Source organism: Cervus elaphus, chromosome 15 (assembly GCF_910594005.1).
Source record: "Cervus elaphus chromosome 15, mCerEla1.1, whole genome shotgun sequence".
Taxonomy (NCBI): Eukaryota; Metazoa; Chordata; class Mammalia; order Artiodactyla; family Cervidae; genus Cervus; species Cervus elaphus.
In genome coordinates this window covers 41127067-41148064 of record NC_057829.1, presented here as the reverse complement: position 1 = coordinate 41148064, position 20998 = coordinate 41127067, and the positions used below count along the sequence as shown (strand labels likewise).

The 20998-nt window shown below is 50.3% G+C and overlaps 1 protein-coding gene across 2 annotated transcripts; it reads left to right on the top strand.

Annotated features, from left to right (window-relative positions):
* The first annotated feature begins 57 nt into the window (after positions 1-57).
* Positions 58-19445, top strand: MMRN2 (multimerin 2). 2 transcript variants are annotated; one of them, XR_006345432.1, is made up of 8 exons: positions 58-286; positions 8327-8455; positions 8542-8648; positions 8748-8828; positions 9537-9701; positions 9875-11656; positions 14502-15449; positions 15609-19445. XR_006345432.1 is itself a non-coding variant. In XM_043926329.1 (7 exons), the coding sequence occupies exons 1-7, from the start codon at positions 123-125 to the stop codon at positions 14885-14887; spliced, it is 2814 nt and encodes a 937-aa protein (XP_043782264.1). In that variant the 5' UTR covers positions 58-122; the 3' UTR covers positions 14888-19445. The 2 variants fall into 2 exon arrangements, 1 of the variants encoding a protein (XP_043782264.1); XM_043926329.1 differs by having other exon boundaries at positions 14502-19445.
* Positions 19446-20998: the final 1553 nt, after the last annotated feature.

Here is a 20998-nt window from a genome sequence, read left to right as displayed (position 1 = left end):
GCCACTTCCTCTCTTTGTTGTCCCTGCTTTTTTTTTTCCCCTTCTGAGACTTAACTTAAAGACGTCACCGGCACCGGCACTTTCTGGAGTCACTACAGAAGCTGAGTCTGCCGCAAGCCAGCATGATCCTGACACTGCTCATTGGCCTGGGGGGGCCCCTGGGCTGGGGGATGCTGGGGACCTGGGCGCAGGCCCCTGGTACCAGATTCTCTGATCCACACCACCCTCAGCCCCCTGGTGTCTGGAGGGCAGGGGCTGAGGACACCGGCAGGGACCCTGTCAGACGGTAAGGAGGGCCTGGACCTGGGGGAGGATGTGGTACAGGATCTCAGTCCCAGCTCAGCCAAAGCAGGGGCTCTCGGGACCTCAGTTACTTGTATGTGAAATAGGTTTATACCATCTATCTGCTGAACCAGCTGTGAAGCTGAATGAGGCGCTAGGGGTCACACTTGCCTTTAGAAGATCACCCCCAGCCAGTCTGGACTGGGCACCCCCAGTCCCCCAGGACCTAAGGACCACATGGACTTCCCTGCCTGACCCATGGCAGGGAACGGGCCTGGAGGTTGGGCAGGGCAGGAGCACTTGACGCCATCAAACACCAGCATGGGGGATGCTGAGGGGCTGTTGTTCCGGAAGTTTCCAGCTGACCTGGGAGTGGCTCCTGTTCTTGGGAGTCAGTTCTGAAAGCTGAACCCAGGTGAGGCTGGCCTGGCCTAAGCCCTAGAAGACAGACACTCCTCGGGACTGAACTTGGATCTGAGTGCCTGGGGAGGGGAACAGACCCTCAGCCTGGCCCTAACAGCTAAGCAGTGAGCAAACAGGGTGCTCTGCTCTATTTGCAGAACAAAAAGGAGGCTGCGGCATCCAGCGAGCTCTGCTTCAGCACCCATCTGGAGATGGGCAGAATGGTCTTAGGACTAGATTGGGACACCGTTTTCTAGTCTGTTTATTTGTCCAGGGTCAGGGATCCTCCTGCTGATAAGGTGCTGATTATGTGGGTCCCTCCTCAGGGTACCCCTCAGTCAGAGCAGCAGGTGCCATTTATCGAACCCATCTCTGGGCATCTTGCCAAGTATTATCTCTGTTAATCCCCTCCTGATTATAGGGGAGCCTGAGGCTCAGAGAGGCTAAGCAGCTGTCCCAAGGTCACACAGCTGAGGAGAACTAGAAGCAAGATCTGAGTCTGACTCCAGAGATCATACTCTGGTTCTGGTCCCAGGGGTGTCTTCCCCACCCCCACCCCCACCTCACTCTTCCCACCTCCACACACAAACCAGACTTGGTTGGGAGCATCCATGTGGATTTGGAGGGTGAGAGGGGCCAATTTACAGTCACCAGAGTCGCCTGGGCTGGCTGAGTTTCACTGTCACGTAGGCCTGGCCCGTATCTGCCCAGCTCTCATATAGCTCTGATGCTTCAAGGTGAAAGTGTTTGTTGGACACTTTCCCAAAAGCAGACTGGACAGGGAGAGGCGGGAGGACCAGACTAAGCGAGTGTGCACTGGCCTTCAGTGATGGAGGGGCGGCCACGTGGGAGGAGAGGGAAGAAGTTGGGCCTTGAGAGGCACCCCCTCCTGCCCCATTCCCGGCTCTGCTCAGAGCTGGGAGTACAGGTGGCTCTTGGCAGGGGAACCCAGGCTCTGATTTCAGGACCAAGAATCCAACCTTCCCTCCCCAAAGCCATCAGCCCCTGTTTCTGGGCAGCCTACCTCCCCCTGATGAAAGGGAATATGAAGGGCTCAAGAGGATGGCAAGGAGGGAGGAGATGTCTTCTTTCTCTCCCAATCTACACCCCCCACCCTCTCACCCGCACCGGGGCTGTGGGGAAGGTCTGTGTTCCCTTAGTCCCAGGGAGGGTGGGTCTCTGGACTACTCAAGGCCTGCGGGAGTCACTCAGCCATGGCCTGGTGGTCCCAGTGGTGTGGGTGTGTGCACGAGGGCACTCTGGCCCCGGAAATGCCCAGGCAGGAGTCTGAGGGCATCCCTGATCCCAGACCCTCCAGGGGCTCCCAGCAGGCCTGCTGGCCTCCTGCCCACAGCTCAGAAGCTGCAGGCCCCGCAGGTCAAGCTGAGGTTGTCGAGGCCTCCGGAGGGGCTGGTGAGAAAGGAAGGAAGGCCGGCACAGCTTCCTCAGGCTGATTGCTTCCCGTGGTCCCGCGAAGGGAGAGGCGGAAACGCAGCCCCAGCCCCGCTCCGGCCACAGGGGAAGGGGAGGCAGAACAGGCTCTCCGCACTCAAGCAGGGGCTCCACGCCACCCAGCACAAGCCTGTGGCTCTTCCCTCACAGCTGCTGGAGCCAATCTGCCCTGCATTTGTCTCTCCTACCTCTATCTGGGGCCTCGGGGCCAGGGCAGGCATTGGACACAGACCCAGATGAGACCATTTGCAAGGAGAAGCTTGAACAAGCCAACCTGACCCCGGATCCCAGGATGAAGGAGGAACGGGGTTGGTGCTTCCTAGAGCCCCCAGGGCCCTGCAGAGCTGGGCCCAGCGAGCCAGGGACCTGGGCATTTGGACATTGTGAGGAAGAGGCTCTTTCTTTGCTCCCAGGCTTTTGTAAAGCTGGGGAGAGCAAGAGGTTAGGATATGGGCTCCTCAGATGCCGGGCCACTTCCCAGGCAGGACTGAGTCTGCTGTGGTGAGTGAAGGTCGCCCAGTTGTGTTCAACTCTTCGTGACATCATGGACTGTATGTAGCCTGCCAGGCTCTTCTGTCCATGGAATTTTCCAGGCAAGAATACTGGAGTGGGGTGCCATTCCCTTCTTCCAGGGATCTTCCCAACCCAGGAATCGAACCCACTGCTGTGGGGACTGAGCCAAGACCCATGAAAGGCATCCTATCCCTACACTGTATGGCGGTACTGCAAGGTTGCCACTCCACTTTAGATGCTGGGAGGCTCAGAGGGGTGGGGCTGCCACCTAGGGCTACATGACTGTGGTGGCTCAGATGGTAAAGAATCTACCCGCATTGCGGGAGACCCAGGTTTGATCCCTAGGTCAGGAAGGTCCCCTAGAGAAGGGAATGGCTATCCACTCCAGTATTCTTCCACAGGGAAAAAAGAGTTGGACACAAAGAGTTGGACATGCCTGAGCAACTAACACTTTCACTTTCAGGCCTACATTGGCTGGGCTGCAAATCCCAGGTGTCCTCAGTTTTGTCCTGTTTTGTCTCCCCTAAGGGGGGTGGGAGTCTAGGAGATGGTCCTCCCAGCAGCCCAGCTGGGCTAGTCACCAGTATCAGTGTAGCCACAAAAAGTGTTTCCAATTGTTGCAGCTGGGAGCTTGTGGCCCAGAGAAGTCATGCAGTCACACAGGAGCAGGGTGGAGCCCTGACTCTGGTCTCTGGGCTGTGGCTACACCTTTCTTGTATCTGTTCTCCAAGGCACAGGGCCCTGGGCGCTAATAGGGAAGAGACTCACTGGCCTGAGCTATGCTCAAGGAATCCTGGCTCTGGCTGGACACCAAGTGGGCCTTGGGCTCCCCTGCTCAGGCCCCTCTGTGGCTCAGAGACCAAGCCTGGCAAAATTCTCCCCTGGAGTCATCACATTCACAGCTGCATTCAGGGCCTCAGAAAGCAAGAATGTTGAGAACACAACCTCCTTCACAGACAGGCTTAAGGGGCAGTTGGATGTGGGTTTTACTGGCTGGTTAAGAAGCACTTAAGTGCCCCAAAGGGCCACAACAGCAGCACATTTATAATTCAGGAGGCTTTGGCTAACAGCCATTTCCCTGCTTGAGGTTTTCTCTGCCTTTCTCAAAGCTTCCCCCTCACCCCACCCACCCCCGCCCCCAGGGAGGGGCTAGGAGTGGGAATCTTCTCCACATTTCCAGGATGGAGGAAGGGCCTTGCTCAAGGTCACCCTGAGTCCAATGACAAGGAAGGGAGGAGAGTCCAGGACTCCCAGATCCAATTAAAAGCTCTAAGGGGGGCAGCAGACTCTCTCCTGCCTGGCAGGGGGCATCAGGTCAGGCCAGGTCAGAGGCCCGGGACAGGCCCAAACCAGGCTGGAGACCCCCCACACTCATTTCTAGGCTGGCACCTGCCTCTTGGTAGACCGCTGGGAGATGAGGGTGCCAAGAGGGCCCGGGCGCCCGGCCAGGAGGCAGTGAGAACAATGGGGCACTTCAGCGAGCAGGGCTGGGGGCTCAGTGGACCAGCGAGAAACTGCCAAGAGCTGTAGGAAACCAAAGCAAAGGTCAGGAATGTTCCCAGGGCTTCTGGGCCAGCAGCCTATACTGTGCCAAGGGCATGGAGCTGCCAAGGGAGGGGAGTATGGGCAGGGAGAACAAGCGGTCACTGGAGCCTGAGGTTTGGGCAGGTCTGGAGAGAAAGTTCCTGGGCAGGAAGGGTGGGCAGCACCGCTTCCAGTTCTAGGAACTTGAGGTGGAAAGTCCCGGTCACTCCCAGCCCAGGCTGGCCCAGACCCGGTGTTCTCAGGGTGCAGGCCTTCTGGATCCTCTGCCGCAGTTCAGAGAGCATGTGAGAAGCAGAGCTTTGTTACAGTGGGTGTTTCTTAGCCTCCCACTATCAACATCTGGGGCTAGCTCTTTGTTGTGAGGGAAGGGGCTGTGGCCTCCTCCCACTAGATGCCAGGAGCATCCCCATCCCCAGAGCTGTGTCAACCATGTGTGTGTTATGCTCAGATGTTCAGTCATATCTGACTCTTAGCCCACCGGGCTCCTCTGTCCAAGGATCTCTAGACAAGAATACTGGAGTGGGTTGCCATTCCCTTCTCCAAGGGATCTTCCTGACCCGGGGATTGAACCTGTGTCTCCTGCACTGGCAGGCAGATTCTTTACCATTGTGCCTCGTTGCCAGATTCAAGTGGGGCAGACCACTTCTCCTTCCAACCCATGTCCCACTGAGAACAGCTGGTTTATAGAAATACTTCTTCCTAGATCTGAGCATGTTCCAGGAATTTCCATGGGACCTTAAACAGGAGGCTTTAACAGGCGACCTTAAACAGGTGACCACTTTACTTCCACCCAGGTCCTAACCTCTGGGCCCAGCTCTTTCACAGTACACAGTTTCTGTGTTGAATATGTACCCTTGCTTCCATCCTGATTTTCGTGTGCCCCTTCTAACCATTTAATTGTCCCTTGGGGATGTACGGGCCCCTTCCCGATCTTTGAGGTATCTTGTGCCAACATCCCACTGTTTTCTGGATTGATTTCATTTTATTGGTTGCACTGCGAGGCTTGTGAGATCTTAGTTCCCTGACCAGGGTTCAAACTCCTGGCCTTGGCATTGAAAACATGGAGTCTTAACCACTGGACCACTGGGGAATTGACATCCCATTGTTTCTATTCCTTGACATTAGAGTTGGTTGTGACAGTTAGAAAAGATACTCCTCACTCACCTTCCAAGATGTTCTTACTTGTTCACCTGCATTTTGTCTTCCAGGTGGAAATTATTTTATTTATTTTTTTAGTGATATACACTCATAAGCAAGACTTAGAAAACTCTGGAATGGTGGGTCAAATCTGGGCCCCCAACTGTTTTAAAAATAAAGTTTGATTGGAAAGCAGCCATGCCTGTTTATTTACATACAGTCACTATCCGCTTTCCTGCTACAACGGTACGACAGCCAAATTGAGTAGATGCAACAGAGTCTGTATGTCCTGGAAAGCCTATGCATCCTTCCCCCCCACCCCAACCCCCGCACAATTTTCATTTTTCCTGAAATAAGCAATTATCTTCATTTTTGTTTCAGTTTTGTCCTTTTGATTAGTTTTCTGTGTCTTTGTCCTCATTCAGTTCCAGACTCTTGGCCAATTGTCCATGTCTGCTCTTCACTTTCATTCCGTTCGGTGTTTGACCACTCGTGTTCTCTTGGAAGGCCTCTCTCTCTCACAGCCTTCAACCATATTCCAGGCTGGACCATTGCTCACGCACCCACTGCCTGTCACGTCCTGGGGTCTCCCTTCTCATTTCTGTGCCGGAACTCCTGTTTCCTGATGCTGTTCTTCCGTTTCTTGGTGTTCTCTCTTGTTTTGGTGAAGCACTTCTGGCAGAGTGGTCATCAATCCTGGACTGTGCCTTAGAATGACCCACAGAGCTTTAAAATGGCGATGCCCAGGCCTTAATCCCAGAGAATTTCCTTTAACTGGCCTGAAGTGGGGCTTGTAGGGTCATTGTTTTAAAGTGCCACAGGATGCTTCTGATGTGAAGATTTGATGGCAAGATTGCAAGCTACTGATCTAGTAGCTCTCTGATGAGGGTCCTGGGGCAAGGGGGAATGCTTTAAAATCTGGAATTATCTTCATTTTGTGCTCCTTAAATTGATAGTTAGGCTGAGTATAGGATTCTAAACTGGAAATAATTTTCCTTCAGTATTTTGAAGGTGATTCTTTACTATCTTTTACTGTCTGGTATTGCTGTTGAGTAGAGAAGGAAATGGCAACCTACTCCAGTATTCTTGCTTGGAGAATCCCATGGACAGAGGAGCCTGGCAGGCTACAGTCCATAGGGTTGCAAAGAGTCAGACACGACTGAGTGGCTAACACACACACATTGATTGCTGTTGAGAGGTTCAAGGCTGTTCTATTTACTGATGTGTATGGGGGTGGGATGGAGGGGGGCTTGGAAAGTGTAGAATCATTCTCAGTCCTAGAGTTCCCAAATTTCGCAATGATGTGTTTTGCTGTGCATTTATTTTCATTGTGTTGTGGTAACGGGTGGGCCCTTTGAATTTAAAATTCCAAGTCCTTCTCTTCTGGAATATTCCTTTGGTTGTTTTTTGTTTTCATCAATGATTCCCTCCTTCTGTTCTCTCTTTCTGGAACTCATATTGTTTGGATGTTGGGCTCCCAACATGGGTTCTCTATTTTTCTGATCTTTTCTATCCTATTTTCCATATTTTCCATCTCTCTGTTTGCTCTTCTTTTAGGGAAATGTCTTTAACTTTATCCTCTAACTTGTCTATTAAATTTCTTTTGCTTTTCTACGATTATAATTTTAATTTCAAGGGTTCTTTTTTGGGGGGCTCTCAGTGTTTTGCCCCCATTTTTAAAGAAGCTTCCTATTCTTGTTTCTTGGATGCAATAAGTTCTTTTGTCAGTCTTGGAATTAATGCAAATTTGGGGGAAGTTCTTTTCTCCCTGCACCATTCTGGTTTTCTTCAAGTTGATTTTCTTCCACGTGCTTGTTTTGACCTCCCTCTTTTGGAAGAGCTTTTCCTCAGGGGTCATTCTTGGATGTCTGCCTACTGAAGAGTAGAGAGGTCAGGTAACTGATTGGAAGGTAGGTGGATAAGTGGGGCTCTGTGATCTGTTTTAATAGAGGATGCTCTGCTGGCTAGCTCATTGGGGGAAACCCCTGGTGTCAGTCTCTTTAGATCTTTCCCCTCGAGTGGGGAGGTCATTTTCCTGACAAGCCTTTTCAGTCTGCAGCCAAGAGGGTTCAGGCTGGCTGCAAGGCTTCTGAGAGTCAGGTGGGAAAGCAGGCTGCGCGGTCTCAGCACTCCAAATCCATATGGTCACCCCATCCCCCTACGCACCAAGGCCCCTGATGTAGCCACCTATGTCTTGCCCCCTCCCACCCTTCTGCACCCAGGAACCAGGGTGGCTCTGGAATGTCACTTCCTGTTTAAGCTCCTCCATGGCTCCGCATGCCTTCAGGACAGAGCCCTGTCCTCAGCTGGCACTCAAAGCCTCCCCAGTCTGGCCTCTCCTTAGCAGCCCTTTCTCCATCCCCACAGCCAGATCTCCAGTGAGGAACAATGTCAGTGGCAACGGGAATGGGGGCCGGCTGCCAGAGCTGCCAGAAGGCAGCAGGACAGCAATGTTCACTAGGCAGCTGGGAGGAGGCAGGTACTTGATACTTACTTGGAGGAGGGTGCTGTGATCTCCATCCTATGATGGGAAACAAAAACTCCCTAAGTGCCTCACTCAAGGTCACACAACCAGAAAGTGTGAAGGATTCAAACCCAGGATGCTCTGGATTCAAACCCAGGAACAGCAAGCACCACACTGCTTCCCTGGCACCAGCAGAAACAGGGAGAGCCCTTCCTGACTCTGGGGGTACTCTATGATGTGGGGAGAGGCTCCTGCACCTCTCTGTGCTGACCTGGGAATTGGGGTGCTTCCTGGAAGGCAACGGAGCAGGTGTCCTTGCAGGCAGGATCCACAGCGCTTTTGCTCTGAAGCAGCAGGATGAATAATCCAGAGCCCTTCCTTCTCAGGCTAATGGATTCCAGAATCTCTGGGACTGAGTGGGGCACAGAGGCAGGGGCCGGGCACTCTGCACTGGCTCCCTGCTGACCTCTAGGAAGTGAGGAGACCTGGCTGTGGCTCAGCAGCCCTCTCTTCTGGCTTTTTTTCCCCCAGTAACTGGTGCCCCTACCAGAAGTCCAGACTGGTCACCTTCGTAGCTGCTTGCAAAACCGAGAAATTCCTCGTCCACTCACAGCAACCATGTCCGCAGGGGGCTCCGAACTGCCAGAAGGTCAAAGTCATGTGAGTGCGGTGTAGCAGGGTGGGCTACTCATCCAGGTTCTGTGCCGGCTCACCCTAGAGTCTCTGAGCTAGCCCTCTTCCCCCAGGTACCGCGTGGCCCACAAGCCGGTGTACCAGGTCAAGCAGAAGGTGCTGGCCTCCGTGGCCTGGAGATGCTGCCCGGGCTTTGCGGGCCCCGACTGCCAGCACCACGGTAGGGTTCCCTTTGGTCTCCCTCCCCCTTCGACCTCTGACCCAAGAGGTCATGCAGCCCCTCTAACCTCTGGAGTTAATATCTGATGTTTCTCTGCAGATCCCATGGCAACCCCTGAGCCTGAAGATCCAGGTGATAGCCTCCAGGAGCCTTGGGATGGGCCAGTTGACTTTGAATCTGGTATGTTGCTTTCCTGGAAGGTGCAGGAGGGACAGGTAGAAAGAACTCATGTGCCCAAGCCCGCTGTCCTCTGATAGGGCAGTGCCATTTCAGGGAAGCTCTGTCCCCGGAATCAGCAGGGGTTCCTCTGAGGCCCTGTGTCACCTCGCCCTCACACCAAAGCGGCAAGGTTCACACGGCCCTGAGTTACCTGCCTGCTGGCCAAACACATGTACCCTTTTCCTTGACCCTATTTTCTGGGCCCCTCCTTGCCCCCTGAATTGCATCAGCCCCCAAGGTCTGGAGGAAGCCTCCCTCCAGCCCCCTAACCAGGGCCAGGAAGCCATGTTGTCCCTGGTCTTGAGTCAGCACAGCAGAACCACTTAGGGACACCATTTGTGAGGCCTTTCAAGGCTGGGCCATGGATGGGAATGTTTCATCATGTGGTGAATGCCTGTCTATTGACAAGGGCTGCCTAGAATGATGTGGAGAAGCCGTGTCCCTAAGACTGAGGAGGAAAGTGAGCTTTGATGGATCAGTCATGTTTGAGGTCAGTGCAGGGGTCAGGGTGAGGGCTCACTTGCCATGCATCTGTCCTAGAGTTAAAGGCTTCTAAGCTCCTGCTCAGAGGATTTCAGGACACACCTCCCTCCTTTCAATCCCCAAATTTCCTCTCTGCACCTCATGTTCTGCTCAGGCCAGGGAAGTCTGACACTTATGTGTATTCAGGTCATCCAGCTGTAGAGATCCGCAACACAGTGGAGCAGCAAGAACGCCGACTGAGAGATCTCCAGAATGACATCCACCAGATGGCAGACAGCCTCCCAGGCCTGTGGGAAGCCTGGGCAAGCAACCTCACAGTGGCAACAACTGAAGCAAATCAAACAGAGCTTGGTGAGTGGCAGGTTCCCAGGGCTGAGGAAGAGCCTGGTCACGTCCTAGGGGATGAGTGGAAGGGGAGGCAGGAAGGCCCAAACTTCAGAGGCTCCTCCCCCCCACACTCAGTCTCCCCCTGGGGAGGGTGCCTGCTCTTGCAGGGATTGTATGAACACATGAATCTGTTGCAGAGTTTCCAGCCAGATCCTTGGAGCAAGTGCTACTGCCCCACATCAACACCTTCCTGCAAGGACATCTCAGCCCCATGTGGAGAAGCTTCAACCAAAGCCTGCACAGCCTCTCCCAGGTCATAAGAAATTTATCTCTTGATGTGGAGGCCAACCGACAGGCCCTCAAGAAGGTCCAGGAGAGCTCTGTGGCCAGAGCTGACTTCCAGGAGCTTGGTACCAAATTTGAGACCAAGGTCCAGGAGAACGCCCAGAGGGTGGGCCAGCTGAGGCAGGAGGTGGAGGACCGCCTACATGCCCAGCGCCTGTCCATGCACCAGTCCCTCTCAGAGGTCCAGACCGATGTGGACATCAAGTTGAAGAAGCTCCTTAAGGCCCAGGAGTCTGCGGTGATCAATAGCAGCGTGGTCCTGGCAGTAGCAGGGGCAGCAGCAAGGCCAGAGCCAGAGAGCCTGAACGCCAGGCTGGGCCAGCTGCAGAGGAACCTCTCCGCCCTGCATGTGGCCACTGCCCACAGGGAAGAGGCGTTACAGAGCACCCTGGCAGACATGAAGGCCACCCTGGCCCGGCACGTGGATGAGATCAAGGAGCTGTACTCGGAATCGGATGACACCTTCGATGAGATCAGCAAGGTGCAGCGGCAGGTGCAGGAGCTGGAGGTGAACCACACGGCGCTGCGAGAGCTGCGGGTGATCCTGATGGAGAAGTCACTGATCATGGAGGAGAACAAGGAGGACGTGGAGCGGCAGCTCCTGGAGCTCAACCTTACCCTCCAGCACCTACAGGGCGCCCACGCCGACCTCATCAAGTACGTCAAGGACTGCAACTGCCAGAAACTCTACTTTGACCTGGATGTCATCCGGGAGGACCAAAGGGACACCACGCGAGCCCTGGAGGAGACCCAGGTGAGCCTGGACGAACGGCGCCAGCAGGACGGCTCCTCCCTGCAGGCCCTGAGCGACACGGTGGCCTCCCTATCGCTGGCCGTGGACACGCACCAGGCAGAGAGTCAGCGGGCGCGGGCTGAGGCGGCACGGCTCCGGAGCCAGCTGCGTGCCCTGGGCGGCGAGGTGAGTGCGCTGCGGGCCAACGAGACCGAGATCCGCCGCGAGATCCGCCAGTTGCACAGCTCCTTCTCCGCCCTGCTGGAGGACGCGCTGCGGCACGAGGCCGTGCTGGCTGCTCTTTTCGGGGAGGAGGTGATGGAGGAGATGTCGGAGGAGGGGCCTGGCACGCTGCCCTTGCGCTACGAACAGATCCGCGTCGCCCTGATGGACGCGGCCAGCGGGCTGCGGGAGCAGGCTTTAGGCTGGGACGCGTTGGCCGCCAGGGTGACTGCCTTGGAACAGGCCTCGGGGGCCAGCGGGCAAACCGCGCGTTTGGAGCCCAGCCGGGATGCTTCACTAGAGGAGGTCAGTGCGCTGGACCTGGCTGGGCTGGCACAGGAGCTCCAGCGCCTGAGCTCGGACATGGAGCGTGTGGGTCAGTGCTGTGAGGCCTCCTGGGTCTCCTCCCTCAATAGCTCCCTCGAGGGCCTTCGCGGGGAGCTCTCCACGACTGAGCGCGGCTTGGAGAGGCACCAGCGCCTCTTCCACAGCCTCTTTGGGAACTTTCAAGGGCTCGTGGCAGCCAACGTCAGCCTGGACCTGGAGAAGCTACAGGCCATGCTGAACAGGAAAGGGAAGAAGCAGCAGAAAGGCCTGGAAGCTCCCAAGAGGAGGGATCGTAAGCAAGTGGAATCTTTAGAGGATGTGCATGTCAAAGGGCCAGCGCTCTGGGAGGCAGGTGAGTTCCTAGGCCTGAGAGGAGGGTGGGGTCTAGGACTGCTATCTGCCAACAGCTCTTCCACCTCAGAGGAGGCAGGGGTGAAGGAGAGCAGGATGACCCTCAGTCACCGCTACTCAGGGCCGCTTTGCCTTTGACCTACCTTCCATTCAGAACTAGGCAGTATTAGGAGTATAAGCTACCTGGGGTATCAGGAGGTAGAAGTCACAGGACTGAACTGTCAGTGAGCAGGCCGAGCCCCACCACACAGACATCTGAGGCCCATTAAACACCAGCGGCTGCTTGCCACTCCAACAGTAGGGCTGGGGGTGGGGATGTTTCTCTCTTCCATAACTGAAAATGAAAGTCGCTCAGTTGTGTCAGACTGTGACCTCATGGAGCCTACTGGGCTCTTCTGTTCATGGAATTCTCCAAGCCAGAATATTGGAGTGGGTAGCTGTCCCCTTCTCCAGGTTGATCTTCCCAACCCAGGGATCGAACCCAGGTCTCCTGCATTGCAGGCGGATTCTTTACTGTCTGAGCCACCAGAGAAGCCCTCTCCTCCATAACCACACCCTCAAATCCCTCAATCTCAGCCTTTCGCCCCATCCCACTGCACCCACCACATGTCTTTAAGCTTTCTCTTATGTACAGGTGAGTGTTTGGATAAGGTATGGTGTCATCTGCCAGGGGCAGCACCGCACAAGTACAGGGGAAGGCCTTGGGATCCAAAAGGAGCTTGTCTGAGACAGCTCAGAGAAACCCAGTCCAGCTGTCTCTAGGGAGCTGGCTCTTCCCCTGTGAAAGGCCCTCAACGGGTCCCTACAGGGCCCTGGGAAACTTGGTTCTGAGGCTGAAGAGATGAGCAGCCAGCCTTCCTAGCCTCCCTGAGTATGGCCCTGGGAAGTGGACCCCTACTCAAGTGACTCCCTTGCCAGAGAAGATGGCCTTAGGGCTACAGCTACCTCCTCACCTAAACACGGGGGTGAGGACAAAGCTGCCATCTGGGCTGTGTATGCCTGGTGAGGCCTGGCACGTGGGGAGTCTGAGGCTTCGTGGAGGATCGTATCACAAGCCTGCCCCACTCCCACTCGCTCTCCACGACGGCCCCACAAGCCAGTGTCTCCCTGGGAGCAGTGGACATATACAGCTTCTAGCACCACTTGTGTCTCAGTTTCTTCCTCTGTAAAAGGGAGAACCCCTACCTACAACAAAGGGTTGCCGGTAGGACTAGTAGATACATTTGCCAAAAACCTAGCACAAGACTGAAAATTTACTAGAAACATGTCAGTTTTCCCATTTCTCCAGTATTTTCATGGCTGTGGCTATGAGGTTACCCATGACACTTACATCTTTTACCCTCTTGTGAGTAGTGCAAGGCCTCAAATTGCCTGATAGTTTAAGTATCTTGTTTACCACTGAAATATTAATTTTTTTCCTTAAAATTAAAAATTTCATATGGGGAGGCCATCGAGCTTGACCCTATGCTCTGCAGGGAAGCGCACTGAGTCACTTGCTGGCCAAGAGTGAAGCGCAACCCTTCCACTTCTAAGGAGCACATCCAGCCCCTGGCTGGCTGGGGCCTCCCACAGAGAGCACGCTAGGCTGGCCTTCCTTCAGCGGGGCAAGTGCGCCACCTGCTGGGTCCTTGGAGAACTACAGAGCCACCAGCAGCACGCAGACGGGAAAACTATTCTCTCAGAAAAACTTCCAGAACTAAAGAAAAGCAAACTTTTGTCATTTTGTTGCTGTTAGACCTAGAGGCTAAGTGCAGGGGCTGTCGTTCTGGGACTCAAGTCTTCTATGCAAATTCTTCCTGTTGGGCCATGGTTTTATCCCAAGAAATGGGGAGCTTGGTCTCCACAGAGGGGTGGAGGGGGCACAGAGCCCTTAGCTTAAGGGAACAGCGATGGAGCATGTGAGGAACATGACCTTATCAGTGCAGAGGCCAGGATGGGGGAGTCGAGGGGTACTGGGGAAATGAACACATTTTCAATAGGTTTCCCATATCGTTCATTTGCTTCTTCTTGTCCCCCTTCTCTACAAGGGCAGTGTTTAAAAAAAATTAATGCACATTTAAAGCCCCCATCCACCAAGGCTTCCTCTGGCTCCAGGCCTCTTGTGTGTATTTTACCCTCCTTGGACTTACTAACTTGGTTCTTCAAGTGGAAGAGCCCCAGAAGTCAGGAGACTCACAGCTAGCTCCTCCCAGTTTGGCCATCTATTAGTGTCGTCTGGAGCAAGCCTTGCCTTTCTGGGCCTGTTTCCCCTCCCTGGGTTCGGGTACAACATTTTGAAAATATTAACATTATCAGCTTGAAAGGACTTTTTTTGCCTGGACCCACCTTCAGTTTCCTTCTCTGTCAAGGGTTCTGTGATAAACATCTAGTAAGAACCACTCTTCATTCCTTAGTGATCTCACCAGGGTTAGCATTTGAGAGGTAATATTTTCTTTCCCCTGGGTATCTCAAGATCCCTTGAAGGTGGCAGGAATCTGGGAGTCAAGAGACCTAGGTTCCAGATCCAGTCTGTCATTGACAAAGCATGTTGCCTTAGATGCCACTTACTCAGCTTCCTCATTCAGGGTACTTTTCTCTCAGGTATGCTGGAAAGAAGGCTCAAACAAGAAAAAGCTTTGTTAAAATGTACACCAGTACAGACAACAGACTTGTATTTTCCTGTCAACTAGTGAAATGCTGAGAATTAGCCAGTTAAATCCCAAGATACACTGCTATTGGGAATATCTAGGTTATCTAGAAATAGTGATCTCTTTCTCATGTTAAGGTGAGGAAGGTAGGGCTCCGTATAATTTCCCACCTGAGGGAGCAAGGGACTGAATCACTGATGCTTTCCTCCTGTAATCCAGGCTCCCCTGTGGCCTTCTACGCCAGCTTTTCAGAAGGGACCACTGCTCTGCAGACAGTGAAGTTCAACACTGCTTACATCAACGTCGGCAGCAGCTACTTCCCTGAACATGGCTACTTCCGAGCCCCTGAGCGTGGGGTCTATCTGTTTGCAGTGAGCATTGAATTTGGTCCGGGACCAGGCACCGGGCAGCTGGTGTTTGGAGGTCACCATCGGACCCCCGTCTATACCACCGAGGAGCAGAGGGGTGGGAGCCCAGCAACAACCTTTGCTATGGCTGAGCTGCAAAAGGGTGAGAGAGTGTGGTTTGAGCTAACCCAGGGATCAATAATGAAGAGAAGCCCTCCAGGCACTGCATTCGGGGGCTTCCTGTTGTTCAAGACCTGAGTACCAAGCACAGCTCTGACCAGACACTGTGGACTTGTCCAGCTCTCCTTGGCCTGGGACTCAGGCCAGGGTTGGTCTGGAGACCATCCAGTTGGTCTAGCCTTTCCCTGGAAACCTTCTCCAAAGACAACGTGGTATTTGTGGCCGCTCTCTAGATGCACTGGGTCTGGCTGTTTCTTAATGAGAAAGACTGGAATGCTTCTCTCCGGGCAGGCCCTGGCCTGGGGTGTGTGACTCTTGGCTCGGTCTGCCTTCTGAGGCAGCACAGCTTGGACTCCAGTTCTTGGCCACACCGTGTTCTGCAGCTTCTTCGGTGTTTGGCTCCTCCTGTGGTTGGAAACTTACATACAACACTTTAAACCTTTCTCCTGCTTCCTCTTCATCTTATGCTAGAAACCATTCTTTCCCAAAAAGAATATGTTTAAATGGAAGTGACATTTGGGACAAAACTGGAAGCTACTCTCTACCCACTACGGAGCAGTAGGAGGAAACCAACTGTTTGGTGACTACCAGTCAAAAGTGGAGACAAAAGACCTGGTTGACTTAATCAAGGGAAACACAAGTTAGTACCTTTTCCTTAGTTTCAGTCCTTCCTTGAATTTACCTTGTAACTTTAACTTTACTCCCTTTTCTCCCTGCCTCACACAGGGTAAACGGGCCAAGCCATGACAAACACGAACTAAAAGTGTATCACCTTTACCTTTTTTGCTTTCTCCAATAGCTTATGACCACCCCGGTTCTCATTATCATTTCTCAACAAGAAGGTAGCTGAAAGAAGAGAAGGAAGATGGTAAAATCTCCCTCAATGAATTATCAACTTTGGAATAAAGTGATGCCCTTCAGATCTGGCTGGTTTGCAAAGCAAACCAGTATGGAGAACAAAAAATTTGGTGAAGTAGGTAGAAATATGGGGCAAAGTCAAACTATTTGGGATGTGACTTCACAATTTCAGTTGTTAACACTACCTAAAACACTCAGAGGCCGCTGCAGTATCCACAGAATACTGAATTACAGAGTACAGCTTAGAGTTGTAGTTATTCCTACAATATTAATGTATGGTTTTCAGAAAGTTACAGATCCTGAAGAGAACAGGCTTGAGAAAGCAGTCATCTACTTGTCAGAAAACATTTTTATTTTGCTAGTAGGTATCTGTTATTTGTTGGATATACCTTTGTCCATAAGAAAATCAGATTGGTCTGGGTGATGAAAAAGGACAGAGTTGCCTGTGCGGGTTAACAAGGTTCCCGGCCCCTCTCATTGTTTCCAGGGCTCCTGAATTCAAATAATTTGTCCCTCAGAATTTCTAAGCTTGGTGTGCTCAATGTGCTAAAATATCAGTGTTAAAAGGAACAATATGCCAGGCTACATTGCCACTGACAGTTTGACCTTGGGGTAAATCACAACCACTCTTGAACTTTTCCACCTATGTATGGGGTGGTCAGTCTTAACAACTCTAAATGTTCTGGTGTTTTATTATCTTGACCACAGGTTCGACTCTCGATTCCTTTGCCCTTCCTTCTGGCCAGGGCCTCCTGCTACTGCAGCTCAGCTGCAAGAGTAATCCTGACACCAGATATGACGTATTAGGGCCACTCCTGACCAAAGACTGGAAAGCCAGTACCAGGCCACCCTTGCTGCTAGGAAGACCATGCTGTCTTCTTTCTGTTCAGTCCTGCTGTTACTGGTCAGGCTGTGCTGATGACGAAGTGAGACATTTAGGGTAACACAGTCTTATTTAAGACTTTCATTTGGAATTTACTGCACATAATAAGCAGAGTGAACTGACATCCTCTAGAAGGGGCACATGTCCTTCAACCCACATATGGCTGGTGCTTTTTAACAGGAAGGTTATAAATGAAAAGTGCTAACTGGTAAACTCTTCCAGAATCATGGATAAACCACTCCTGAAGTTTCTGGGGTAAGAACTGGAGACAATGGTTCTTTCAAATAGAGCGCTTTCCGTGCAAATTTCACAAAATCTTAATATCAAGTTTAAGTATAAATCTTGTTTAAATATTTCTGTAACTAGGACCTCAGATTATCAAGAATTCTGAAGTTCAATGGATCTATTTTCTTTTTATGATTTTTTTTTTTTAATGTGGACCACCTTTAAAGTCTTTATTGAATTTGTTACAATACTGTTTCTGTTTTTTGGGGGTCTTTTTTTTTTCTTGGTTTTTTGGCCATGAGGCATGTGGGATCTTAGCTCCCCAACCAGGGACTAAACCTATACTCCTTGCTTTGGAAGGCAAAGTCTTAATCACTAGACTGCCAGGGAAGTCCCTAATGGATTTCTTATTTCTTCCATTAATGTCTCTGGGTAGAGAGTCTGAGTGCCCCCAAAGGAGACCCCCCGTCACCCAGGCAAGTGTTAAAACACCCTTCATTTGTGGCATCCAGAACAAGACAATGACTCATGCACAGAGTATCAGAATTCCCTAAACCCGATGGTAAAAAAAATACACAAAAATACTCAAAAATATCATTGAAAAACAAGAATGGTACCATAAACATATCAGGAAATCTTAGTTAACTCCTATAAAACAGGAAGTACAAGGGAGAAACTACAAAATGAAATAGCAATAGGAAGTCATAAATCAAAACACTTGAGAGATGGGAGTGATTTTGGGGGATCCCTGAACTCACACTCAGCCCTCCTTGGTCTGTGGAGGAGGGGTAGTTGTGGCAGCCTGAGCTAATAAGCAGCTGGCAACAGTGGCCTCCGTCTGGAGCTGGAGCAGCGCCCGCCCGTCAGTCCCGAGAATAGTCACAGGGCGGCTACTGACACCTAGAGGCAAGAACCTCCCATACCCAGAGGATGCATGTGACTTTATCACAGTCAAGACTGCTGAAAGAAATCCTGAGCTGTGTCTCCACAAACCACAACATGTCAAAATAACTCATTTCAGAAACATCATGAAGAGGATATATGGTCTATTAAAAATGTTTGTTAAAACTCCCTTTTCCTCTCATACTCTGAAGCTCCTCTCCTCTCCTATGATGTGTATCTCAAAAACTCCTCTCCCAGCTTCAGACTGAGCATCATTCCTCCACGAAGAAACCTCCCCCCAACCTGGCCTGACAATGACAAAACTCTTTTCTGCTTGTAGAGGTAAACATGCAGAGCGGGGAAAGCCTGAATCCTCTTGAGTAGATTAAGAAGAGAGGAAAGGATTACTTATTTTTGTTCTAACAGAAAGTTCCCTCACTCCTTGATAAAAGCAGGAACCCGAGGAACACAGAATTGGGTTCAGCAAGGATTCACAAATACACAGATGAGCAACAACCTCAAACTGCTTAACATATGTGGAAATCCAGTGTCCTGAACGAGAGGTTCCAAACTCAACAAACCGAGAACTTTGGAATATATAAATCTCTAGAAACAATACAGGAAATTGGAAATTCAAATTGATTATTTGCCACCTAGGTCCTGGTTCCTAATTATCATCCTCCCTAAAAGGAACCAAAGAGAAACGGCTAACTCAAATGGCAGGGGCAAGGAAAACACCAGATGAGCCTGGAACATCTTCATGTGCCCAGAAGTAAAAAGTGCTCAAAAACAATGGATATGTGTCAAAAGGACTCAAGCGCCACCTTGATGAACTCACAGTAGCCAAGTCTGAGTCAATTTGAGCATCAAAACAAAAAATGACCTAACAGACTATAACTTATTGAATGACAGTCCATACTGACAATAAAAAATAAACAAAAACAGAGGATTTATTCCTTGTAGCAGAATGCCAATTAATAAATGTAAATGTAAAAATGGAATCAGAAAATCACCAGTCTGTAATCACTGATTCATGTAGAAGTTATCAATGGATGTTAAAATACAGTCTCAAAGTATCTCTCATAACATGCTAAGTACAAAAGGAAAACAGGAAATTGACAGCAGGGAAACTAGGTGAGTAGCACCTTAAAAAGGGCTCATCAAGGACACCATCAATGAGATACTGATGCCATGGCATCCTGGTGGGATGCCCTGAGGACACAAATATGTCCACAAAATTGCTGGCCTTTATTCTGGAAACTCTTGGTGTTGCAAGAGACAAAAGCTAGAGAACTGTTTCAGACTAAAAGGAGAATAAGGAGACAGGATATTTAAATGCAATGCAAGATCTTAGGCAGCCTATGGACCAGGAAAATGTGCTCAAGGACTTCACTGAAACAACTAGCAAAACCTGAATAAGGTCTGCAGACTATGGTATTGCTGATAATCATTATGGTATAAATGTTAACTTTCCTGATTTTGAAAACTGTATATAACTGGCTAGGTAACAGAGTATCTCTGAAGGATTCAGGGGTAAAGAGGTATGACCTCTGTAATTTACTCCAAGTAGTTCAGAAAAAAGTATATGTGGATGTCTGTACACACATTCCAAGATGAGCCTCTGCAATTCTTGTATACATAAAGAATGGCAAAGCAGCCATGACAAAATGTAAGTTTATAAATCTGGATGAAGTGTAAATGGCAACTTTACTTCGCAAAGTTACTTTTGCAACTTTTCTTGAAGTTTGAAATTTTTTCAAAATACAAATAAAGTTGAAATAAAATTTGGTTGTTGAAATAAAACACTCATTAGGTGGGCAGCAAAGCAAAAGGCAGGATGAAACATGAAAAACATGTAAGAAATATGGAAGCAACATCCATGGGACCTATTATTTGTCTAAAGCAGTTCTAGAAACTGCTTTAGGAAAGTAAAAGGGAAGGGACAGTAGAGAAGTGATGGAAGAAAAGTTCCTAAGGAAAGATTAACAGGACCCAATTAGTACTGAGAAACAGAATGAATATATCTAGACATGGCAAGTTTAAACTTCCAAACATCAAAAACAAAAATTAAACTGTGTTCCCTGAATGAAAAGGGTTAAGTTAAACCATAAAGGACTGAATCAGACACGTATCAGACTTCTTACTGGCCACAGGGATGTTAGAGATCATGCAGCATAATCTTCCAAGTTAGAATCTCTCTTCAACATTACTATTAGCCAAGTGTGAAGGGACAGTCAATTATTAATAAAAAAAAACTGCCTTTAAAGTGCCTGATTGAAATGCTTTCCCCAATAGTGTTGGTTCTTTTTTTTTTTTTTTTTGCCACAGCTTTCCCATTCCTGCTTCTGGTGGTTTTCAACACTTACTTGGACTTTAGTCACATAGGAGAGCACAGAGAATGGAGCAACAGCTATGCTTCAACCTGATTCTAAAACTGCTTTCAAAAAAGGCTTTCCCTACCTAAAAATAAAAGAGGCCCAAGTTCTTTCTTCCTCTTGTTTAAAAATACTCTGAATGTAAGAATTTCATATTGACTTTTAAAACAATGGTAACATTTCCTGTTCCCTGTTTAAAATCTAGGTCATTAAGTGAGGTGGGGGGTAGGGAGCACTGGGGCATCTAGAATCATTCTGAATTTCACTCTGAGCAAGTAACTGGACAAGAACCAGGAAGATAAAGTTCAGAGCAGTAGTAGGTAGGCCACACATACTGCATCTAAAAAAGATAGCAATTCAAAAGATAATTAGGGATTAACCTTTCAGCTCTAGTCTCTGCTTCTATCTGAAGTACTGTTTTTTACGTACCTTTGTACTTGAACTAAGTTTCTGCTTCCTGATTCCCAGCTTCAGGGTGACTTGCCCATCTGCTCTTACCATGAGCTCAGTGTTTAACTCCCCATGACTGCAACAGTGACACTGCCATTAGATGGCCTCTGCCTATACTTCTGGCCAGTCACCTGCAGGGACTGTGTCCACTTCAGCTGTACTGCTCCAAGGGCTGAAGTCAGGCTTTTTTTAGGAATATGCACCCAACTGAAGTATGAAGTACCAGAAATGGTTCATGTACCAGCAATAGGCAGGGAAATATTTCTCCCAGAGAATGAAGACTTAATGACTGAATTTGTGTCTGCTTAAAACTACCTATAAGGATTAGGCTCTTCCAGAAGAACAGTGTCTAAAACAATTTGGCTGAGCAGGATCTAAGTTGAAGCATACAAGCTCTTAGTTGCAGCATGTGGGATCTAGTTCCCTAACCAGGGATCGAACCCAGGCCCCCTGCATTGGGAGCGCAGTTGTGGCAACCAGACCAGCAGGGAAGTTCAAGTCAGCTTTTTAGAGATG

What these genes read in the sequence shown, in the direction of transcription:
- MMRN2 (XM_043926329.1), top strand. Translation starts at nt 123, where the DNA reads ATGATCCTGACACTGCTCATTGGCCTGGGGGGGCCCCTGGGCTGGGGG. An exon ending in GCCAGTTGACTTTGAATCTG is followed by an intron (nt 8,829 to 9,536) that starts GTATGTTGCTTT and finishes ATGTGTATTCAG; the next exon opens with GTCATCCAGCTGTAGAGATC. An exon ending in GCCAGCGCTCTGGGAGGCAG is followed by an intron (nt 11,657 to 14,501) that starts GTGAGTTCCTAG and finishes CCTGTAATCCAG; the next exon opens with GCTCCCCTGTGGCCTTCTAC.